Source organism: Oryctolagus cuniculus, chromosome 5, assembly GCF_964237555.1.
Source record: "Oryctolagus cuniculus chromosome 5, mOryCun1.1, whole genome shotgun sequence".
NCBI lineage: Eukaryota > Metazoa > Chordata > Mammalia > Lagomorpha > Leporidae > Oryctolagus > Oryctolagus cuniculus.
In genome coordinates, this window is record NC_091436.1 from 103,643,268 (window position 1) to 103,668,800 (window position 25,533).

At 35.3% G+C, this 25,533-nt stretch overlaps 1 protein-coding gene across 6 annotated transcripts in view; it reads right to left on the reverse strand.

The window, feature by feature from the left end:
• Positions 1–25,533, reverse strand: part of ADGRB3 (adhesion G protein-coupled receptor B3) — an 854,624-nt gene that overhangs the window by 160,455 nt on the left and 668,636 nt on the right. For all 6 annotated transcript variants that reach the window (XM_070073912.1, XM_070073911.1, XM_002714525.5 and 3 more), the window contains 3 exons: positions 22,817–22,943; positions 21,138–21,241; positions 17,203–17,305 (listed from right to left, as the gene is read on the reverse strand). In XM_070073912.1, coding sequence (XP_069930013.1) covers positions 17,203–17,305; positions 21,138–21,241; positions 22,817–22,943 — 334 coding nt within the window. The remainder of the gene's footprint in view (positions 1–17,202; positions 17,306–21,137; positions 21,242–22,816; positions 22,944–25,533) is intronic.

Here is a 25,533-nt window from a genome sequence, read left to right on the forward strand (position 1 = left end):
GTGTGCGTGTGATCAGGGGATTTTACCAGAGGGAAAAATCCATGTTCCCCACTGACTCTAAGTCTGGCTTAGAGGATTGATAGGGGCTGGGCACTCATGTAGGACTATGAGGTGTGCCCAGCCTTTTAACATATCACAGACTTCGGGGCTCAAACTGCCAAGAGCACACAAGGGGAAATGCTCTGGAAACATCTCTGGTCTCTCTGTAGAAGGGAAAGGCTAATGGGGCAGGCTGGATCCTCTGTACCTCATGACTGCGGGAGCCCTGAACACTGTGACTATGGGAACTCTGTGATTGCACAAGGTAAAGGTTGTAGCTTGGTCTCTGGTCAATCATTGTGTCTGGTGCCAGAGGTTCAGAGCTCCTTGATTACCTGAGGTGAGTAATCGCAGTGGATTATGTGCTCACACTGAGGACTGCACAGATCCTTTGTGTGATTCATGTAGCAGCATAGGAGAGTATTGCACCCACTGTGGGTTAACCCCCAGGCATTGATCACGTTGGGAGAGAAGAGGTGAGGGTGTGAATACATCAACAGAGGTCATCATACACTAGTTCATGATGACAATACAGGAGATCTAAACCACTCAACTTGAGTGTCATCCTGGATACTCACCCAACACTGGAACACTGAACAAGCTCCCTGGCCACACCCAGTTCATGCCCCTGGGTATTCATTCAAAGAGAAAAACTGGTCTGAGCCACAGAGGCATAGTTCAAACATAAAATCCATCAGAGGAGAAAACCAACACGTGTTTCTACAAATGCCTAAACATAAATACAGAAATTCAAAAAACAAGAATAAGGAAGACAATATGACTACCCCCAAAGGAACACAGCAACACAAATATTATACAAGATTGGGCATGTTCAGGGTGGTATGGCCATAGACAGCACTTCAATATTAGAATGCAAAGATACAGAGATTGATGAAATGCCTGAAAAAAAAAAAAAAAACTCAAAAGCTTGATCAGAAAATTACTGAGAAGCTAAGAGAAGCAAATCCCTGAGTAAAAGAAATCGATTTGGCCATGAAATTGTGATTTTGAAAAGAAATCAAACTGAAATATTAGAAATGAAGAATTCAATATGTAAAATAAAAAATACAGTGAAAAGCATTAACAACTGACTTGGTGAGGCAGAAGAAAGAATATCTGAGCTAGAAGAAAAATATTTGGAAATTATCTTAGTCAAACAAAATAAAAGAGAAAAATAAATTAGAAAAATTAAAAACAATGTTTAAGATTTATTGGATACTATCAAACAACCCAACATATGAGTCTTAGGAGTTTTTGAAGTATGGAAAGACAGAGTGGATTAGAAGGCCTATTCATTGGAATAAATACAGAAAACTTCCCTAGTTTGAAGATATTTTCAAATACACAAGGCACATAGATATGACCTAATAGACGTGACCAGAAAATATTTTTACCTCAACACATTGTAATCAAGCTTTCCAAAGTAAAACATAAAGAAAAGATTCTAAAATGTGCATGAGAGAAACATCAGATTACTTTCAGAGGATCTGCAATTAGACTTACAGCTGACATCTCATCAGAAACCCTACAAGCTAGGAGATAATGGTGAGAAATAGTCCAATTATTAAGAGGGGAAAAAAACCATCAACACTGTACCCTGCAAAGCTGTTATTTATGAATGAAGGTGAAATAAAGACCTTCCATAACAAACAGAAATTGAATGTATTTTACACCACTCTTCCAACCTTACAAAAAATGCTTAAGGATGGGCTACACACAGAAACACAGAAAGATAGTCATCATTATGAAATAATGAAAGGTAGAAAATCTCCCAGTAAAAGTACAAAGGAAATCCAAAGCAAACAATAGGAATATTTACGGGAAAATGGCAGGGCCAAGTCATTACTTATCTATAGTAATCTTGAATGTAAATGGTTTAAACTCTCCTTTAAAAGATACAGATTGGCTGAATGGGTTAAAAAAACAAGACCCATCTATTTGCTGCTGACAAGAAACACATCTCACAAATGAATACACCTGACTGAAAGTGAAAGGTAAGAAAAAGATATTCCATGCTAACAGAAAGCCAAAAAGAGCTGCTGTAGCTATCCACATATCAGACAAAATAGACTTTAACAGAAAAACTGTTAAAAGAGACAAATCAGGGCACTATGTAATGATTAAGGGATCAATTCAACAAGAAGATGTGACAATAATAAATGTATATGTGCCCAATGCCAAAGGTCTTGGCTATTTAAAACAAATGTTAATGGATCTAAAGGGAGACATAGATTCCAATACAATAATACCAGGGGACTTCAAAACCCTACTATCATCAATAGGCATATCAACTAGACAGAAAATCAGCAAAGAAACAACAGAGGTAATTGACACTATGGACCAAATGGACCTGATAGCTACAGAACCTTTGATCCCACAGTTGCAGAATACAAACATTTTTCATCTGTCTGTGGAACATTCTTGAGGATAGATCATATTGTAGGCCATAAAGCAAGTCTTAGTCAATTCAAAAATTGGAAATCACACCATACATTTTTTTCTGACTACAATGGAATGAAGCTAGTAATTGACAACTCAAGAAAATATGCAAACACATGGAGACTGAACTACTTGCTCCTGAATCAACAGTGGGTCATATAAAAAAATCAAAAGAGAAATAAAAAAAAATCCTGGAAACAAATAAAAATGACAGTACAACTATCAAAACATATGGGATATGGCAAAAAGCAGTGTTATGAGGGAACTTTATGGCAACTGGTACCTACATCAAGAAATTGGAAAGGCATCAAATAAATGAACTATCAATGCATCTCAAGGACCTAGAAAAACAACAACAAATCACACCCTAAATTAGTAGGTGGAATGAAATAATTAAAATTAGAGAATAAAAAAAAAAACAAAATTGAAACAAAAACATAAAAAAAGATCAGTGAAAGGAAGAGCTGGTTTTTTGAAAAAAATTTTAAAAAATGATACACCACAGGCAAAACTAACAAAAAGAAGAGGGAGAAGACTCAAATTAATAAAATCAGAGATCAAAAAGGAAAGGTAACAGCAGATACCACAGAAATAAAAGAGAATAATCAAGAATCAATACAAACAACTTTATGCCAATAAATTGGAAAATCTGGAAGAAATGGATAGACTATTGGAGACATAAAATCTACCAAAATTGAGTCATGAAGACACAGAAAACCTAAACTGATCAATAACCAAGATGGAGACTGAATCACTAATAAAGGGCCTCCCAACAAAAAGAAACCCATGACCAGATGGCTTCACTGCTGAATTCTACTAGACCCTTACAGAACTAATTCCAGTTCTCTCAAGGTCCAAAACAATTGAAAGGGAGGGAATCCTCCTGAACTCCTTCTATGAAGCCTGCATCATTCCAATTTCTCAACCAGAAAAAATAACAACAAAGAAAGAGAACTATAGAACAATATCCCTAATGAACATTGATGCAAAATTCTTCAAAATAATAGCTAAAGAATCCAACAACACATCAGAAAGCACATTCAGCTTGACCAAGTGGGTTTTTTCAAGGTATGCAGGGATGGTTCAACACATGCAAGTCAATAAATGTGATATATCACATTTACAAACTGAAGGATAAAAATCATATGATTCTCTCAATAGATGCAGAATAAGCATTTGATAAAAAATCACATCCTTTCATTATAAAAACCTTAAGCAGACTGAGTATAGAGGGAACATTCCTCAAGACAATCAAGGCAATTTATGACAAACCCATAGACAGCATCTTATTGAATGTGGAAAAGTTGGAAGCATTTTCATTAAGATCCAGAAACAGAAAAAGATGCCCACTCACACCATTGCCAATCAATATAGTCCTGGAAGTTTTAGCTCGAGTCATTAGGAAAGAAAAATAATCAAAGGGTTACAAATTAGAAAGGAAGAAGTCAAACTATCCCTATTTGCAGATGACAAGATTCTATATATTGGGGAACTAAAAGAATCCACTGAGAGACTACCAGAACTCATAAAAGATTTTGGTAAATTTGCAGGCTATATAATCAATACACAAGATTCAACAGCCTTTGTATACACAGACAATGTCATGACTGAGAAAGAACTTCTAAGATCAGTCCCATTCACAATAGCTACAAAAAACAAAATTAAGACATTAGAATAAATTCAGCAAGGAGGCAAAAGATCTCTATAATGAAAATTACAACATTAAAGAAAGAATTATTATGCATAAAACAAATGGAAAAGTCTTCCATGTTTGTGGATTGGAAGAATTAAAACCATCAAAAGTTATATATGGAAACACAAGAGATCCTGAATAGCTAAAGAAATCTTAAGTTACAAAAACAAAACTGGAGGCATTACAATACCAGATTTCAAGACATATTACAGCAGTTATAATCAAAACAAACTTGTACTGGCACAAAAATAAACACACAGATCAATGGAACAGAATAGAACCTCCATTAATCAATCGACACATCTACAACTAACTAATCTTTAACAAAGGACCTAAAATCATTCCCTGGAGGAAGGACAGTGTGCTCAACACATGGTGCTGTGGAAACTGGATTGCCCTGTGCATAGCTATGAAACAAAACCTCTACTTTACACCTGTGGGGAGCAACTGGGAGCAACTCGGACTAGACTAAGTTACTGGAATTAAGACTTATTCTATGCATCTGCTCTCCCACAATATGGCGCTGGGAGAGGAGCTTCTACACAGCTGCCTCCAGTTCAACCAATAAACTGCAGGACCTGCTCCTGATTGGAGGAGAGCAGCGTACTCGGCGTGTGGGTAGCAGAGTTGGGATTGGTGGAAGAGGACTATAAAGGAGGAGAGAGACAACATGCACCAGGAACATCTAAGGGGAACACCTGTGCAGCCCCCGAGAGAGCCGGCCGGCGGTGTGCCGCTCCCCCGCGGAAGTGGGGAAAGTGGCAGGGGGAGCTGCCCTTCCACAGAGGTGGAAGGGATGGTAGCCAACCCGGGAAGAACCAGCAGCAAACCCGGGGAGGGCCGAGCAGACAAAAGAACAATGCAGGGTCTTGTGTCGTTCCTCCACGAAGAGGGGGAGCGACAACACCTTATACAAAATTCAACTCAAGATGGATAAAGGATCTAAATCTATGACCTGATACCATCAAATTACTAGAGAACATTGGGGAAGCTGTACAAAACATTGGCATAGGCAAAGACTTCATGGAAAAGACCCCAGTAGCACAGGCAATCAAAACCAAAATAGACAACTGGGATTACATCAAGTTGAGAAGCTTCTGTACTGCAAAGGGAACACTTATCAAAGTGAAGAGGGAACTGACATAATGGGAGAAAATATTTGCTAACTATGAATCTGATAAAGGATTCATATACAGAATCTATAGAGAGATCAAGAAATTCAACAACAACAAAATAAACAATCTAGTTAAGAATTGAAATAAGGACTTGAACAGGCATTTCTCAAAAGAAGAAATTCTAATGGTCAACAAACACATGAAAAAATTCTCAGGATCACTAGCCATAGGAAAATGCAAATCAAAACCACAATGAGGTTTCACCTCACCACAGCTGGAATATCTGTCATACAGAAATTAACAAACAATAAATTCTGGTGAGGATGTGGGGGAAAAGGTACACTAATCCACTGTTGATGGGAATGAAAACTGGTGCAGCCATTGTGGAAGATGGCATGGAGATACCTCAGAAAGCTGCAAATAGATCTACCATTTAAACCAGTCATCCTACTCCTGGGAATATACCCAAACAAAATGAAATCAGCAAGTGAAAGTTATCTGTACTTTTATTGCAACTCAATTCACAATAGCAACAATATGGAATCAATCCAGATGTCCATCAACAGGTGACTGGATAAAGAAATTGTGGTTTATATACATATGCTATGGAATACTACTTGCTGTAAAAATGAAATCCTGTCTTTTGCCACAAGATGGATGCAACTGGAAATCATTATACTTAGTTAAACAAGCCAGTCTCCAAAACACAAATACCACATCTGCCCTGATCTTTGGTAACTAATAATGTACATAAAAATGGAACGTAAAGGAATGAAATTGTCATTTTGAGATTCAATTATAATGCTTGTCTCTACTACTGAAGAACAGTGTCCTTTTTTTTCCTTTTTATTACAGTTTGAACTCTACTTAGTGTACAGTTAATCTTATGAGTATAAAGTAAACTGAAAGTAGATCATTGTAAAAATTAAGACAGGGAATAGGAGAGGAAGGAGGATGTAGGGTTATAGGAGGGAGGATATAGGGTTATGTGTGAGAGGGTGTGTAGTATGGGAAGAATCACTATGTTACTAAATCTGTATATATGAAATACATAAAATGTGTTTGCCTTAAAAATTAAAATAAAAAATAGTTTTAAAATACATTGCTAAATATAGTTAAGATTCATTCAAAACCTTTTTTATTCCTAATTGTTTGTGTATATTGAGGCATGATCTACCAAAGACAACTCTGTAGTGATACAGTGATTTATAAAATAGTACATGCATTATAGTTTAACCTGGGACACTTCTACAGGCCTTCTTCATGATTGTCAATGATTTAAATTTCTGTTTATGTTTCCATTGTTAAAGCTATTTTATATTACAATTGAAATATTAATCTTTGATGTAGTCTACTGAATAGCAGCCTAGAATAACTATAAATATCTTAATTTATTCACTTTGAATTTCATACTACTTTGAATTTCATACACCTTAAATTTCAGAGCTAACACTAAACTCAACCTTATGCTTGCTTCTTTCTCTAAGGCTTAAGATCTAAAATAGACTGAGTAGCCATCAATAAATATGTGAAAAATGGACCTTAATCTTCAAACATGCTTTTTTTTTTCTGATTATAGGTATTAGAGTTTGGTTTGGTTCTAAGGTTTGTTATAGCAATGCTTATGATCTAATATACATAATAATGATCCAGCTCTTAGCATAGAGTGAGGAGCTGCAGGCACAGAGAAGAGTACTGTGAATAAACTAACTGGGAATTATCAGGAATTTGCCATCCCTATTTTGTGCTTCAGTTGTTACTTCTCTAACTAAGGCTGTCAGATGAGAGACTTTCTCTAATAAGACCTTTTTATATTGATTTCTGTATTTTTTTATTCTACAAAAAGCCAGAACTGTTGTCTCACGCATTGAGCATTTGTTACCTATTTTTAGCTTCTGCAATTTCTAAATGCCCTGCTTGGTTGTGAGTGATTCAATTCAAGTTTTATTTCTTATTCTTATATACAGGTAACCAATAGTCACCACAAAGTGAAGGAATTCTATGTTTAGTTCTTGTTCCAAAGAAGGAACTTAAAGTGCTCTGCACGCTTTTTATCTCTGTAGAGGTCGTTTCATAAACTGTCAAATGTCCTCTGTTCCAGTTCTACAGGCTACAGAGGCTAAACTTTGAGTAGATATTTCAGAACCTCAGGTCATTTTTACACAAAAGCATTGGCCTAAAAATGGCCTGGCTTCACCTTACATTGTAGTTCTTCTGTTTCTATTTACACTTGGTTCTTCTAGAAAACTTAAAATTGCCCAAAGTTGGTATATAACAGCACTGGGCCAAATCTAGCTACATCCATGCCTTTATATCTATGATTCCTTGAATCTACAATAGTAGAGATAACTAGATTTTGTAAAGAACATATGGCCCAAAAAGCCTAAAGTATTTACTATGTGTCCTTTAATCCAAATGCTTACATCCCCTGAAATTGATTCTGGAGTATGCTTTCCATAATTTTTCAATCTCTCATCGGGACAAATTTTGTCTTGGCCTAGAGATATTTTTGATAGCCTAAATTCTATCCACTATACCCCATATTCACCCTAAAGAAGGCATAGTCTAAAAGCTAATATAATGGGACATGATATTATCTCAAGAGCCTTTCATTTTTTGGTGATACTGTCTATGTAATAAAATAATTCACTTCTGTGGTGGCTATTTAGCACTTTATTTTATAGTATGTCAAGCATTCTCATAGACATTATCAGCTATACCACAACATGGTTCCCTTGCTGGCATTAGCCAAACTTTGGAATAGTTCAGACTGTGTACTTAGATGGTAAAAGATTAAAGTTAGGAAGAAATCAATAATTTCTCTACATATTTGATTTCAAGGGACAAAAATAACAATCTTCAACTTCTCTGTAAGACCCCTGCAGGGGTCTTTCTCAAATTCTCTTTCAAAGATCCTACATTAAGAAAAATCTGATTTAACTTAGCATCTCTCATCAGAGGGTCTCAAATGTATTCTGAGTCCTAAGTATTTTCTTCAACTCTTATCTCATCATAAACCAACAAGAATAATACACAAGTTGTCCTGGATTGACATTGTTCAAAATAAGGCCCCAATATACAGATAGCTATACTACAGTTGCATTACCCATAATTCAATAGACAGAGCCATAAATTAATTAACTCAACAGTGATTGATGGCATAACATCAAACAAATCCTAATATTAGTGGCTATAAAATCTAGAAATGGGTGAACATTGGATGCAGCAGTTAAGATACCTACATTGTGGCCCAACCCCTGCTTCTGAAACCAGGTTCCTGCTAATGCACTTTCTGGGAGGCATCAATGATGGATCAAGTAGTTGAGTCCCTGTCAAGGGCTTGAGGGATACAGCAGAACAAGAAAATCTCAGCAATCCTAATGTCTTCCATTTTGTTATTCTAATACTAACAGGACAAAATAATATTTCATTGTCAGGGGTGGGGGAAAATTAGGAGAGTAACCACTCATTCTCTTTAGCGGTTTGATGAATCCAGAAGAATCCTAGCAGCTACTAAGATACCTCCAAATGGACTCAAATAAACCACACATAAGCTTATTATATTCAAATCCTTTTACAAATATCATAGCAAGTAAACAAATTAGTTTTAATAAATCTAAATAGGAGGCTTTAGCTGCAGTCACTAGGATAATACATACCTTTGAGAAAAAATAAGCACACATTTGGGACATTATTGTCAGGATATGCCTTCTATGAGAGAATTACAACTAATCTTATTTCTTTTCAAAGTTGTGAACATTATTTAACATGAATTATCAAATGAAATTATTTACTTTTTTTAGGTTTAGCTTTCTTAAGTAAAATGCAGGAACCAGATCACCTTTAAAGTATGCTATTAATCATGTAAAGCTTGAGAAAGGTACACAGAAATGAGTATTTTCCATCATATTGGCTAAAATCCTGTGTAGTGTGGGTTCTCTACTCCTTTGTAAAAATATAGTTATTGGGCTGGCACTGTGGCTTAAAGGGTAAAGTCACCACCTGCAGTGCCAGCATCCTATATGGGCCCTGGTTCTAATCCCAGCTGCTCTACTTCCAATCTAGCTCTCTGCTATGGCCTGTGAAAGCAGTAGAAGATGGCCCAAGTGCTTGTACTCCTGTGGGAGACCCGAAGAAGCTCCTGGCTCCTGGCTTCGGATGGACCCAGCTCAATATGTTGCTATCATTTGGGGAGTGAGCCAGCAGATAAGAGACCTCTCTCTCTCTCTTTGCCTCGGCCTCTCTGTAACTCTGACTTTCAAGTAAATAAATAAATCTTAAAAAAAAAAGCTATTAACTTCAGAAGTATAAGTCAAAATGATGGATCCAAATAACTTATTCATTAATTTATTATTTATTATTTGCTTACTATACCTAGACTATGTGGAGAAATGAATTTAAGAATGAATTTTATATAGTGACGATCTAAGAAGTGAATAGTCTGGTTGGAATCAAGTAATAGATTATAAAATAATAGTTATGCACTGAGAATCGTGGGAATCTGAGCCTGTGTGCATAAGCAGGGAAGACAGAGGCGTGTTTCCAAGAGGTAAAAGAACTGAGAAGACTGTCAGAGAATGTGCACAAGCTAAATGAAGACTTTCAGGAAGTCAAGTGTTTTGGGCTGGAAGAACACTGCTCCAGGAAGAAGTACAGCATGGAACAAAAAACCATAGGTTAGTTTTGATGAACTATAAGCATTTTTGGTGTTGCTGGCATAATAAAAACAAAGTAAAATACAATGAGGATGGAGAAGTCAACATAGGTTATTATTACAGATGGCATTTTTGGAGTATTTTAAGCTGCAGAGCTCTTTCTCAAGTAAAAATTACTCTGGAGTTCTGATGTATTATTGCAAGAATGACACTTTATAAAAATTGCTACAGAAAAATAAAATATTTTTACTTTGAGCACTGTTTGAAAATCATTTCTGTAGGAGATAACATGACAATAAAATGTTTATAGAAGGGGGGTAGGGTGGTCAGATTTGAATTTTCGTTCTATCACTTGGGTTCCTGTGTAGAGAATGTGTTTAATGCTGGCAGCTGTACACCTGATGATGATGAGTACCTGATAGAACCAAAAAAATGGGTTTTAGAAATATTTCAGGATTCAATTGGCATAATTTTATGACTTAACTACATTTACTTCATGAGTGAGAAGGAGAAATTAAGCAGAACTCTCACAGATCTGGATTATATGACTGTTGGAAACCACAGAAGAGCATTCTATTTATACAGAATGTGTTGGGGTAGTGCAAGAACACAAATGCCAAATTTAGTAATGAGCAGAAAATTGTACAGGAGGAAATCTAAAGCCCAGCGGAGGAAAAGCATAGAATCAGATATACATCTGATTATCATCACAATCACAGCTAGGGTTCAAAGAATGCTTACAAACGACTAGGGTCTGGGCTAAGTGCTTCACATGTACTATCGCATGCAACTGTGGCAATTGCGAAGGCTTATAAATTCTGTGTATAAAATTCAAGATCATCCAAACAGGAGATTTAGGACACAGGCCTATCAGGTTTAAGATTCCTGCAATGGAATACAGACTACTACTTCCCAGGAAAGTATGTGGTGCGCTAAATCCTAAAGGCAGGGGCAGTCTGCTTACAGCTTATCAGTATGGACAAAAACAGGTAGGTGGAAAAGTATATTTAATATTTAATATTCCTTATCACAAATTGAAAACATAGACAGTCAGAGGTTAAGAATGTGAGTAAAGGTTTGATAAAGTTATGTCTATGGCAAAAGAAAGCCATAGGTGAAATAGTTGGATTATAGAATGTTTGACCCAATTCGAGGTATTCAAATTCAAGGTTTTATATTTAAAAAACACAATACTGACAACACAATTCAAATGACTTAAACCTTCTAATTTTATGATCTTTAGTATTATATCTCCAAACTACAGAACACAAACATATCTTTACAAAAGGTAAATAAGCATGAGATGAAATAAGAAACATTGCAAAGTAAGTGAATTTTCTAAAGCACTCAAGAACAGAGACATTTTTCTATCTTGGTACAACGAATCAAAAGACACATCCCAAAATGTAATCCAAAGATTCATATACAAAGAATCATGAGATAAACTCCTCCTAAGTAATGCTGAAAAAATGTTTGTCAATCCCAAATAAGTTAGAAGTTTCCCTTTATCTGTTAATAAGGACTTTGACTTGATTCCTAGAGCTTTTAAGACCAAAGCTAGGGTCTGATTTTGTCATTTCACATTTGACTACTAATTTTCAAAATATTAAGGTGTATATGTTTGTTAGAATGCTGTTATTTATTTTACACTTTGGTATTCTAAAGATGAAATGCCAGTCTGTTTAACCTTTACTTCTGGATGTAGTACAGAAAGCACATGCCAGGATGGTCAGCTGGCAGTATATTTAGAAGCCTCCTACTACAGAGTTGGCAGCTACAAGTCCTTCTAACAGATATATAGAATATGCTATACCTATCTACAACTAGCATTACTCAATATCAAGCTAAAACTAAAGGATTTACTGTTAATGAACTAGTATACAGTTAATCATTTTGATGGTTAATATTGAGTTCTCTTTGGTGAAAATAAAGACATTGAGAATCTATGGCCTGGCTAATACAGCTAAAAACTTCTTTCTATTGAATTAACTGTGTGTGAGATTCAATTGATGCTTATATTCTGCACCTCTTAAAAGATGGGGCTCGGCTGGCTCACTAGGCTAATCCTACGCCTGCGGCGCCGGTACCCCGGGGTTCTAGTCCCAGTTGGGGCACTGAATTCTGTCCTGGTTGCTCCTCTTCCAGTCCAGCTCTCTGCTGTGGCCCAGAAAGGCAGTGGAGGATGGCCCAAGTGCTTGGGCCCTGCACCTGCATGGGAGACCAGGAGGAAGCACCTGGCTCCTGGCTTCGGATAGGCGCAGTGCTGGCCATAGTGGCCATTTGGGGAGTGAACCAACGGTAAAGGAAGACCTTTCTCTCTCTCTCTCTCTCACTGTCTAACTCTGCCTGTCAAAAAAAAAAAAAAAAAAAAAAAAAAAGATGAGGCTAATGGTTTTCTTTACAACCACTCAGTGTCAAGACAATAAATTAGGAAGAGTTTCTGACTAAAGGGTATAGAACACTTTTTCTATGGTATTGCTATGTTCACATCAAATGAATATTACAAGCATGGTATGGTCAAAATACCTAAAAGGACAGAGACCTAGGCTTTCATTGAACATATGATCAGCTTTTGTTCTTGATTTGCTAATGAGGGTTCTTGATTTGCTAATATCTGAATATGTGATAAAATTTGGACCTACATTTGCTTTCATTGTAACCAGATAGAGAGGTTGTGGGAGAGAAGCTATGTATAAGCACCATTTTCTTATTGGCAAAATAAGAGCTTTGCCAAATTTTATTTGTATCAGTTAAGGAAAGTGCTACACAATCTTTGAAAAATCTCTTCAAATTCTTTTGAAAGAAACAAATATTTTTGTGATTAAGATAATTATTCCATGAATTTGTCTGTTTCTGATATCATTCTTGCTTTTGGTAAAATAAGAAAAGCAAAAATAGTCTATGCTGCTCAACAAAAAACATGCATTTAAAGTGTAAAGGAAATTTTTTACAAATAAATTTGAGTGATACATAAACATTCATCTTGGTTGAAATTTTAAATTCATTGGGAGATCAAAGAGCAATGTTGTTTTATGAGAAAGCTCAAAATATAATGAAGTGGGTTATAATTAAATTTTACAACAGCATTTTTAAGAAGAGATAAAAGAAATTGTATTTGTACCTTATTTGCTGCCAGCAATTGAATCTAAGGTTTAAAGATGTGAATACATTCATCTTTCAAACAATGGATTATTTTGGCTTCTATGTATTTCAATTCAAAAGCAAGCAGAGATATTGAACAGTGAGATAATCAGGTCAATTATATTTCATCAAATAATTCAGAGAAAGATTCTAGTTTATGATACTTTGAAATTAACCTGGACATCAACATCAAATACCAATTTTCATACAAACTAGACATGACAACCTTCAGAGGCAATATGAAATAATCTGTTCACCAAAAAGCTCTCTCAGATGTTCCCATTTTCCAAGTAGTGAACACCAAAGCATCAATTAAAACTTATCAGGGAGGCCAAAGACAGGAATCAGACCAAGTTACAAAATGCCTAAATCAGTACAAGGGCCTTACATCCAACCTAAATAAAATACTGTAGCCACCGATCAATATGTTACCTTTTTAAAAACACTTTTTTGGAGTTTGTTAAATCATACATTTTATAGGTGATATACTTTGTATTTTTTCTTCTATAATTCTTTAAAGAAATCACTAATTCTAAGGACAATAAAAACAGAGACACAAACAAAAAAATCTCATGTATAAAATCAAATAGCGTCAATTTAACCCAATTCAAAGCATATATACTAAGATACATACTTATCCCCGTTGGAAAACTCAGTATTGGTGACAATACGAAAATAAAATCCCAGTATTTTATAATTTTCTCTGCTAATCACTTTAATGCAAATTGTCCTAAGCTTGCCAGAACATCTACTCAGTGCTAATAAGGAAAAACTAATATAGCGTAAGTGGAAACTAATAATTTCTCATTTTCCTCTTCATCACTACCACCTCCCACCCATTCCTTCCAATAAGCTCAATAACTGTAACAGCAAAAATTAGCATAGTCAACATGGAACAGAACCACTGCATCTTCAAAATCACATGGAATCTATTCTGTAGTTAGTTACCTAGGGAAAAATGAAATCATAACAAACTTTTTTTAAGCCCATACCAGAAATTTCTGAGAATCCTAGACTTGTCTTATCTTGCCTTTGATATTCATAATATTTGAAGATATTCAAAAGACACTTTTATGAGCAAAAAGGAGATTGGAAACCTGCAAAGGCCAGAATGGGCAGGCAGAATGTAATTCTTTGAAACCATTTCTGTCACTTGGATCTACACAATTTAGTAATCACTGGTTGCATGTAGCCACTGAGAACTTAAGATACAGTTAGTCCAAATGCAATGTATTGTAGGTATATAATATAGACCAGATTCTGGAGAATCAAAATAATTTTAAAATATTATATTAAAATCTTATTTTAATTATACATTGAAATTGTAATATTATTCATACATTGAGTTTAATTAACATCTTAAATTTAACCTATTTCCTTTTATATTTTGTCACTGTAGGAATTAAAAATTTTAAATTTTAAATATGCTTTGCATTTGTTTCTTGGTATTCATATTGGGCAACAGTGATTTAGACTATAGCCATTATAATGTGTAGTAAACTTTGTGGAAAATTCTATTTTACTGTTTGGTTAAAATTTTATAAAAAACTTTGCCACCCAGCATGAAGGTTTTTTGTTTTGTTTTGTTTTTCTTTATTTGACAGGTATAGTCATAGACAGTGAGAGAGAGAGACAGAGAGAGAAAAAGGTCTTCCTTCTGTTGGTTCACTCCCCAAATGGCCGCTACAGCTGGCGCTGCGCCAATGCGAAGCTAGGAGCCAGGTGTTTCTTCCTGGTCTCCCATGTGGGTGCATGAGCCCAAACACTTGGGCCATCCTCCACTGCCTTCTTGGGCCACAGCAGAGAGCTGGACTGGAAGAGGAGCAACCGGGACTAGAACTGGTGCCCATATGGGATGCTGGCACCGCAGGTGGAGGATTAACCAAGTGAGCCATGGCGCCGGCCCAGCATGAAGTTTTAAAGTTATATTTCCTACTGAAGATCATACAAGTTTCCATATCTGATGGGAAGAATGGTTCAAGGTGTTTGGAGGATTTAAAATGACAAGAAGGAATGATTTGATGGGGAAAACTTAAAATATGGACTCAGCTGAACTCTAACTTGACTTATTTCAATTCCTGGACTCAACATATAATTCCTACCTCAGAGGGAATCTCCCTTCTTCTGAACAAAAGATGGAGGACAGTTAAAGAATCAAGAGTGAGCATTAATTAGCCAATCAATGAGCCTTTCTGAGGAATTGGGAAACCTAGTCAAAGTGAACAATCAAAAGGGAAGGGTGACAGGAGTGGTTTATTGATTCCTTTAGGCTCACAGTCCCATCTTTTCTTCATCTCTTCTTTTCCATTCCTTTCCTCTTTGTCTTCCCTTTCTTTTTCAGCTTAGACCCCTATTTACTCTCATTGTTTTCTCTACTGGTCATCTTTCTCCTTTCCCAATTCCAATAAGTTTCTACCTCCTTTACCTTTGGTATTTTTCCTTTCTCCTTTTGTTTTCCCTCTTGCTTTGCATTTCCTTTAAATTTTTTATTATATGTTCATAACATGAACATGAATTATACTTTAATAGAATTTATATTCTTTCACCTTCTTTATTTAAGAAGAAATGATGGCCGGCGCCGCAGCTCAATAGGCTAATCCTCCGCCTTGCGGCGCTGGCACCCGGGGTTCTAGTCCCAGTTGGGGCGCTGGATTCTGTCCCGGTTGCCCCTCTTCCAGGCCAGCTCTCTGCTGTGGCCTGGGAGTACAGTGGAGGATGGCCCAAGTGCTTGGGCCCTGCACCCCATGGGAGACCAGGAGAAGCACCTGGCTCGTGTCTTTGGATCAGCGCGGTGCGCCGGCCGCAGCATGGCAGCCATTGGAGGGTGAACCAACGGCAAAGGAAGACCTTTCTCTCTGTCTCTCTCTCTCTCACTGTCCACTCTGCCTGTTAAAAAAAAAAAAGAAGAAGAAGAAATGACAAAGAAAGAATAGGAAAAAATTAAAATGTATGAAAGTATTTTTTCTTCAACCATTTATTAGGTTGCTGTTTGCATTATTTTCTTGAAGATTTAGTGGCCTTCCTTCTGGGCCCTTCTCATGGTCAAGAGAAATGTGGTTCAAAAGAAACCATCATCAGAGTCATCTGTTATCTCCTAGGCCCCACTCAGGTCCCAAATCAAATTATTTGGTTGGGCATCACCAGTCTTAAGAATATAACTTAGCAGAAATGAACAGACTACCCATTATCCTTGATGTTGATACATGTTCTGAGAATATCTAGTACACCTAAAGAATCTATTGAAAAGTATATTTGATTTAAAAATAAATACAGCTTGTTGGAAAAAAATCAATTATTTACTTTAGTATTTGAAAAGAAAAAAGCTGGACAAAGAACAGGCCTAAAACCAAGTAAGTTATAAAATCAGAATTTAACAGTATTCTTTAATGGATGGAGTAAGTTAATTTAAGATGCCATTATGGATTTCTTGGACCATGTCAGAATAATTCAGTAAAGACAATCATTTCTTGAAAAACATAGTCAACTCATAAATTGGTCAACTCATATAAATAGGGCATACATTTTTATATTCTACTAAAAGAGTGACTCGCAGTTAAATAACTGCCATGTTGCTTAAGTATCAAAAAACTTTTTTGTTGAGTAAAAATTTTGAAAGGTGTACAATCTAGAGTAACTTTTTTCTAACAACCTCTTCAAATACTGCCTATAGACATTTTGGGGGGTGGATTTTCAAGAATAATGCTATATTTGTAAGTAATTTATAATTGTCTTTTAGAAATCAGTATGTTAACAAATTAGACCAAAACACAGTCATTGTATCCTGTATCCATGACAATACAACTGAGTCCTATCATAAATAGGATAATGAATCTAAACCAATGCTTTTGATATCCAAAACTGAACTCATAAAGCTTTGATACAAAGTCTCACAAACACAAATTCTTACTTTAATAACCAACTTCTTAGTCATTATTCCCTCTAAGCCAAAAGAGTACATTTCTGGAACAGATAGTAGTTTTATTCAGAAACCAATAAAATATTTTTAAAAATTTCATCAGGAGTTTTCTATTTTATCTAGAATAATGTATAGGCTATGAATAACCAAAAAATTCCAAAAATATAAACACATTAAAAGAATCAAAATAATTAGCAGTCATACCTTATTATGTGTCTGAGTCTGTCCAACCAATATGAGAATGTTGGATGAGATTATAGACAGGCAGAAGTTAATCAGAATTATGGACCTCTCAGAGCGTATGTACCTAATCAAAGAGAAAAACAGTGTGGAACTTTAAAATTCAATGGCAAGATGAGAATTCTTTATCGTGTATTTGGTGAAATTTATCAGCAAAAGAAAATATTAAAACATTATCTTTACAGGTGTATAAATATAAGAAAGTTTTTAAGTTAAGTATTATTCTTTCAGATCCAATTTTATAATGACATGGCATGTCCAAGAATACTTTACAGTTATTTTTCACCTTGGACATTACTGTGGACAATATTGCAGTTCTGATACAGCCATAGTTGCACATTTGTTATCATGATACATTTCTTTTCTTCCTGGAAGTATAATATTTCTAAGAACTATATCAACTAGTATAATTATGTTTATATTCATAAGTATATAAATCATATGCTTAATGTTATCATATATGTCAACAAAAACAACCTCTGTGAATCAAAAAGAAAAATTCCATACAGATTCTAAAACATCATCCTTGTTTATCAGAAGGATGCCATTATCTTCATGAAACCATGAACACTTTCATCCACTTAAGTATTTTTATATAGTCAGGTTGTTACATGTTATATGAGGGTATTTCAAAAAGTTTGAAGATAATGCATATTATGAAAAACTACACATAGATTTTCAAAAAATTTGAATAAAAATAAACTTTTTTTTTAATTTCATTTTCCACAGATTTGTTGGAGGATGTTTTATATTTCCCTTTTCTTGATTAATTGTTTCAAACAAATTCATCTTTATCTTTAACGATGAATATAATCCACAAGTAATGATTTTCCATTGGGCTGGATCATTACTTGCTGTCTGCCATATTTTACCTAATGAAGAAGTGTTTATATATGGTCTACTATACGATTTTTAAATGTAAAAGAACATAAGCTATAAAGAAAACTGCTCAGAATCAAATGTTCTACAGCTGTTTACCCTGAAAGAGTAATAGCTATCTTATTTTACTGTGCCTTGTGGTAAATCACTGAATGACAGTAACTAAAAGACACCCTTGCATTTACTGTGTGTTTGAGTCTGTTCAATTTGCATTGTAATATGGAATCACATTCCCCAGTAGGCATGAGCTTTCTTTTGCAATGTTAAATAGAAGTGCCAAAGATATGGAGGTACTGTTTGGAAGGTAAAATATAACAAAATCCACCCCACCCCCACCCCGTCTTTGAACAACATTTAAGCAGATGCCCCATGTTCCATCACACATTTCAGAAAAAAAAAAAGGCAAGAAAAAAAAAAAAAAGGCTAACGACAAAATACAAAACGGAGCTTTTATAGTACAAAAGAAATTTCCTTTCTAGACAAAGTAAGCCCAAATAAGACTAAAGTAGGTTGATTCTCAGCACAAAATGGCCTCAAGAGTTGGAGAAATTGCCCTTGCATCCCCAGTGGAAAAATACAACAAGCCACACACTAGGATGCCGAAGTCATCATCAAATATTAACTTGCCCTTTTTCTTTATAGGTATAAGATATAATATAAAACATTTAAGGACTTTATAACATTAACCCTTTATTTCCTGTTAATGTTTTCCATGACAGCACAAGGATAAAGATGACATTATCAAGAGTTTCAGTGGTGTTTTTGGCCTAGTAATTAGGAAAATTATGATAACAAGTGACCCAGACCTGAGCACCCTGAATAGTCTAGCTCTTTCCATTTTCATAAATATTGAGACACACTATTGTGTTAAAAGTTTGTATGAAATATCTCTACTTTAAAAATTAGTCATTCAACATTTGTTTAAACAAAATTTGTGAATTCTTCATATCAATGCACTGATTAAAAGGACATGATCAATTGCTCTTTGACATAACAATATAACTCTACCAAAAAAATGGTAGCAGGATCTTAATACACTTATTACCATAGAGTAATATCATAGGGTGAATTTAGTGTTTTTAAAAGGTGTTGAATTAATCATGAAAACTTAATAATACATGAGACTTGACACTTCTTTCAAAATACTGATACTACTTAAATTCATGTAGTAGCAGACAATAAGTTGTTGACCACTACCTCTTAGTTATCTAAATTTGGTTGTTTCTCTGTACTTTGTTCTGAAATTCTCAATTTCATATTAAGTGTTGAGAAATCCTTTAAAGTCTTTTGGAATTTCCTAGAAAACTATTGTATTAAGTGATTTTCCTGGATTTTCTGAATTAAAGAAAAGTCTATGATGGATGAATTAATCCATCTTTGATTCACTTTATATATCATTAATACTGATAATGTTTACACTTGTTAGGCATATATATTGAGAGATGACAAGAAAGTAGAATTGGTGCTTATACTCTTTGTGCTGAAAAAGGAAATTTAGTTCTAAATACTGCTTTGAGTGTGAGTTATGATGCTATTGTTATTATCTAGTACCCCAGTCTTTAAATTCTGCCTGATTTCTGAGAATTGCCAATCAGGCAGTTGTGAGACAGAAAATTGTTTCCTTCCCAGCTTTTGTCTATCTTGCTCTTATGTTACCAGGACAATGAATGACTACTTGACTGAGTCTTGAAACCAGGATCCTTATGCCTACAATGCCATGCCTACAATAAAGCCTTTTTTCATTTCCTGGAATCACCCATATTTTGTCAGATTGCCCCATATCACCAGGGTATTTTGATCAGATAACTCCTTCTCAGGGTGGCAGAACTTCTTTGGGGTACCTGTGCTAACAGGCCAATATGATTGTTTATTTTATTTTTGCACAAAGCTTAGAAACTCTTAATCTTCAACATCTAATGCTTTCTCTCAAAAGAGTGAAGATCATAATGGAGTAGAAATTTAAAAAATACATTAAGTCAAACAGCCTTTCCTTATTAAACTTAACTAGCATTTCAATATAATTGTTTTTATCTTAAGTAAAAGATACAGACTGGCAGACCTTTGAGGTAGGAATATCTACATTCACAATTTTAAATAAACATTCAGGAAATAACAGATAATTATCTATCTACTAATGTAGTAACTGTGTATTTGGATCACTTTAATGACTAAAATGGGTATAACATGTCTAGTATTCAAAATAAAAAAAATCAATTATGATTTTAGGCCATATGGTTTTATATTTGTTATCTTTATATACATAGATATAATAAATCTCACAAGTATCATTCTAACAGAATTTGAATAAAACTTAGGGAAATACTCAATTTTCACATAACATCAAAGAGATGCAATTCAATTTTAAAGTTTAAAATTCAAATATTATAGGAAAAATTTTTTCAATCACTTCTCCCTGTTTATGCATTTTTATGACATCTTTTAATCAATTTGTTAAAACCATATTGATTGGAAACACCCAACCAAGAGGCTTTTTCTAGAGCATTGTGATGTTAGTACTTTAAATATTAAAAGAGGTTAAATTTACTGTCTGTGACATACTGAAACCTTGTGTTTGAAACTTAAGAATTTGACAACACATTTTTTAAGAAATTCATTTGACTGTACTAATCAAAGTCTCATGCTCAATATCAACTGGGATAAATAGTAACTACATATAAACTGAACTTGGGGTTTAAGAGTGCCATCCTTAGGGACAAGCAACTTGTTGAAGGCAACTTTCATTTGACTTGGGAAGAAAAGTGGGAAGTGTGTGGTGTGTATGTGTTTGTGTGTGTGTATGTGTGCGTGTGCTCTTTTCATCTCACTGTTAGCTATATAAACAGGAAAATTAGGTAAACACACTTCACTTATTACAGCTTAATCACAGCATTTATAACTCTGCTGTAAAACTACTGTGTTCATTAAAGTAAAAGACAGGAGATACAGAATGATTATTACATTCCCAAATTTAACTATGAACAACTAAGTATCCCATTTCAATCTTCCAATTGATTACATACCTCCATAATGCTGCATAGACAACTGCTAGGGTGATCAAGGCCAAGCAAGAAAGACCACTGCCTACTATTAGTGTGACTGAAGGAGTACCAGAGGATTCCATGATCTGAAAATTAAACAAAACAAACAAAAAGATAAAATTTTTGAAGAAACTAAAACAATCTCTAAGCTCAGCAAAACTAATGTATCATTCAAAAATGGCTTGTTTCGTTGTTATAGTTACCAGATAATTACCCAAGGATCCACTGTGTTCACATATTTTCAACCTCTGAAATGACTAATTCTAGCTCTCTGTTCTCTCCAACTGTGAAGTAATAAAATACCTCGAGTTTTATGCTTGATTATGGCATATCACCTACTTAACAGTTTTGTAACATAAAGACCTGAAACTACAAGTTGGTCAACTACATATGTTAAATTTTCTTTAGCTGAAATTGGTAGTAGTCATTTTTTTCAATTAACTATATTTCAGTCATTTTCAAACTATGTTTTTGGTAAAAATTTCTCTTGATCCTCCCATTTATGCTTATTGCATTACCCAAATCTGTACATAGGTGTTGAGCATTTTTCAAACTTTCTGACTTTTGACAACTTTGGTCTAAGTCAAAGATTCTCACATTAAATTTCACTTGCTTGGCCTCTAAGGATATAGAACAAAATGAAATGTCAAATTTAAGACCTTCAAGTATATTTTGTGGTTTTTTTCCATGAACATAATGTGTAAAGTTAATTTTCACAATTCTAGTTTCAGTCCTTAAAAGCATGACCTTGAAAAATAAGTCTTATATCTTTTCAAACATATATAAATATCAGAGGCATTCACCGATCTGAGAGTTTTCTTTCTTTAGACACTAACATGACATTACCTATTGAAATCCATTGTATTCCATAAATTTAACATTGGAAGTTTGAAGGAATACACTTTAAGATTAGGTAAGTTCTAAAATCTAAAAATACATGTCAAATTAAATTAGGCCTTTTTAACCAAAATAAGTAAAAAGGGTGATTATTCAGGCCAGATTTTGGCAAAAAGTCACATTTATCTCAATAATTATTCTTCTTTGTAATATTTTCTCAAAATATATTTAATTTTTTTGTTTGGATAGTTCTGTACATCTATCTTTTTCAGAAACTATTTTTGCAAAATCTATACACTTTTAAGGAATGATCTTACAGCTCCTGACAGTGATACTCTCATAAAACTTCATCTTATTTAGATATATACTAAATTATATATAGCCAAGGACACCCCCAGAAAACCTGTACTGAAAATATCCAATGCAGATGCAATGTGTTCAGCTACAGTATTTGGGGTCTTCAGTCTACTACTAACAGTATCCTCACAAATTACCCATAACAGCTTTCCAGTTTTAAAATAAAGGTTAAGTTGGCAATAATTTTTATTTGAAAGTTTGCAGCATATTAGTAATATGATTGGAGAACATCCTCCAAACTACACTGCAGAAATTTCAAGTTAGAAGACATAAAATTGAGTAGAATTTAGTTATAGCACACCAACTAGAATTCATTTCACCAAGCCACTGTAGCTAAGGAGAAGAACCCAATTTTGCCACCCTGCAACATTTCCATTTCCCCATTTAAAATGCAGTTCCCTAGAGAAACACTCGCCACAATGTCCCTTGCCTTTGCATTAAAGCCGTGTTTTCCCTTTGTTACTTACTATTTCTCTAGGTTGCTGAGCCAAAATGGCGAAGGTAGAGAGACGATCACATAAGCATTTCGTATGGGATGCATCGGTAAGCACAGTTTTACATCCCTGGGTGGACCACGTTCCCAAAGACTCGTTCCTGCAAAGGGAGGGGGCAGGGGTGGAGATCGGGATAAATACGCCTGACAGCCAAATCCGTAAAGAAGAAAATGCTGTTTAATTGAGAGAATCGTCTACTGTAATTCCCGTACAGGAAAAAAAAAAAATCTACTTGTTGTTGAACAGGACGTAATTTAGATGCATCTCCAGTAATGCAAAGCGAGAGTGGGAAAAAGCAAGCAGGCGGCGGTGCGGCGTGCAGAGAGCTGTCCAGCGCCGGAGGTGCTGAAACCAGGACTAGCTCTGTCCAGCCCTCTGCGAGGAACAGCGGCAGCGGCGGCGGCAGCGGCAGCACGAGCAGCCGCCAGAGCGCTGGCAGCCACTTCCTATGCTCATCGGATCGTTTCAAACACTCAGGGTGTAAAGAGGCTTTTCATATTTTCATACCAGCTCTGATTCCCGGCCCATATTTTGGACAGTGAATGCTGGCTTTTAAAATGCGGCTGTTTCGGAAAAGCCTGTCTAAAGGTTACATAGCTTGGGTTGGGTGATAAGATCTTCTCCGCTGCTTGTTAGGGATTTTTCCTCCCTTCAGAATTGCCTGCTGTGAAAATTTCACCCTGGAAACGGGAAGCAGCAGCAGCGGCATCAGCTGGTTCCGACTCTCATTGCCTTTGCGTGGTATACAGGGGAGGGGTGGGTTTTAGACATAAGCTTCCCACTCCACACTTCGCTCAGCCCAACGTGCCTCTCCAGCCCTTGTCATTTCTTCTGCTCACTCGCCTCTCTGCCCTGGGGCAGAAACATTAAGCTAACCCCAAATCCTACAGAAACATTTAGAGGAATATCTCCTCCCAAAAGTACAGTAGGAGGGGGAAAGAGGGCATGCTTTGGCTATCTCTGGTGTAGCCATTCAAAACGCTAAAGCATATGGCTTATTTCCCACCCCAGCAGAACAATAAAAATGGTATCAACCCACTCTCCTTAGTGGGAGGGGGAAGACGGGAGAGAACCCTTCCACCACCTGCCCCTCCACTGAACTACTCTACAGGAAGAAAGAAAAAAGGGGGAAAAAAGCTATAGAGCTCAACCAATCAACTTTATTATCATTACACGTGTTCTATACTGAATGCACCAATTGTCACCTACCCTCCCCCAGGCGTGGAAACTCTCCAGCTAGCAAACCTGTATATATGTGCATGTTTCAATTTTAAGCCAACTTACTATCTGTGTTAAAAATCACTAAAACTAGGAGAGAAAAACACAAGGTTCGATGCTGATTTTGAGATTGTATTTTGATTTAGCCTTCTTCATTTCTGAATGCCCAAAGTTACTAGGTTAAATATGCATGAGTCTATTTCCAAGAGATTTCAATGAGAGAGGCTTTCTGTTACAGTTGGACATTACAAGTTGAGTCACAAATTATAATTCTCACTATTACTTTTTGGTATCTATAAGCAATATATTTTAATATTCATGATTTGATATCATTAAAATTCATGACTCAATGTACTCTTAATTACAACTTCCTTTAAGAAAGAATACATTGTATTTGGAAGAGTTAGATAAAAATCATGCCCAACTTATCCAAATACTTTTAAATTTTAACCATTTCAAAACCTTGGAGGTCTCTTTTCTTTCTCATGGTGTCATACAGCTATGCATTCTTTTTAAAAAACCTTCAGTTTCAAAAGTATTGAATTCCAATTCTATCTAACCATAGTAGCATATCAATTTACTTCATAGCTTGTCTTTTATATTATTTTGATAAACAGATAAGGTCAAATTAAAAACATTTATCTCAGTTGATCAAAGTTTAAAGAAGGAAGATACATTTAAGAGAATTTGACATGTTCTAAAACAACACCTGCATTATTCATCCTAGATGATGGCCTTACTTAATGCACTATCTGTGCTTTCAAGATGGAGTACAGAACTTACACTTTGTACATTATGCAGCTATGCCCTACAGACCGATTTGATAACAAGCAAAAACTTAACTACCCTAACTACAAATAATATCAATAAAGTTATGTATTTATATTCTTGTAATTAATATTCATTACTCAAGACAATGTTAGCATCTCTAAACTCTGGCTATCAGATATAAAGTCTATATCCAATATTCAAAATTGTTAGGCTTTGCAGATCAAGTAAATTTTATATGACATTTTTAGAAAACTGGGTCAATTTATTTTACTTTGCACAATGATTGCATTGCTGACCTGGCCCAGCCCCAGGCAATATTGGAAAGTAACTAATACTAGTTTCCAGGTTTTAGTTCTTCACTATTCCCAAGCATGAAATGCTTCTAATCTTACCAAGGTTATTTTCCTGTATACCTTCCTAAGGTTAAATCACCCCTGTCCTTCCCTTTCTGCAGACCTATTATCCCTTTGTTGACTTTATCTGATTAAACTAAGTGTATACTATAATACATGAGTGACTGAATACAGCTTAATGTGCTTGTCCTAGTTTAAAAGAAGATATGTAATACAAAATAATTTATCTGGTAGAACAACAGAATCAGGAACAGGTGAGTAGAAGAAAAGATCTTGAAAGGTGAAGTAGTTAAATATCAAGTCCTGAATTTGGTCACTCCCAAGAGTTGAATAATAAGAAGTATGATT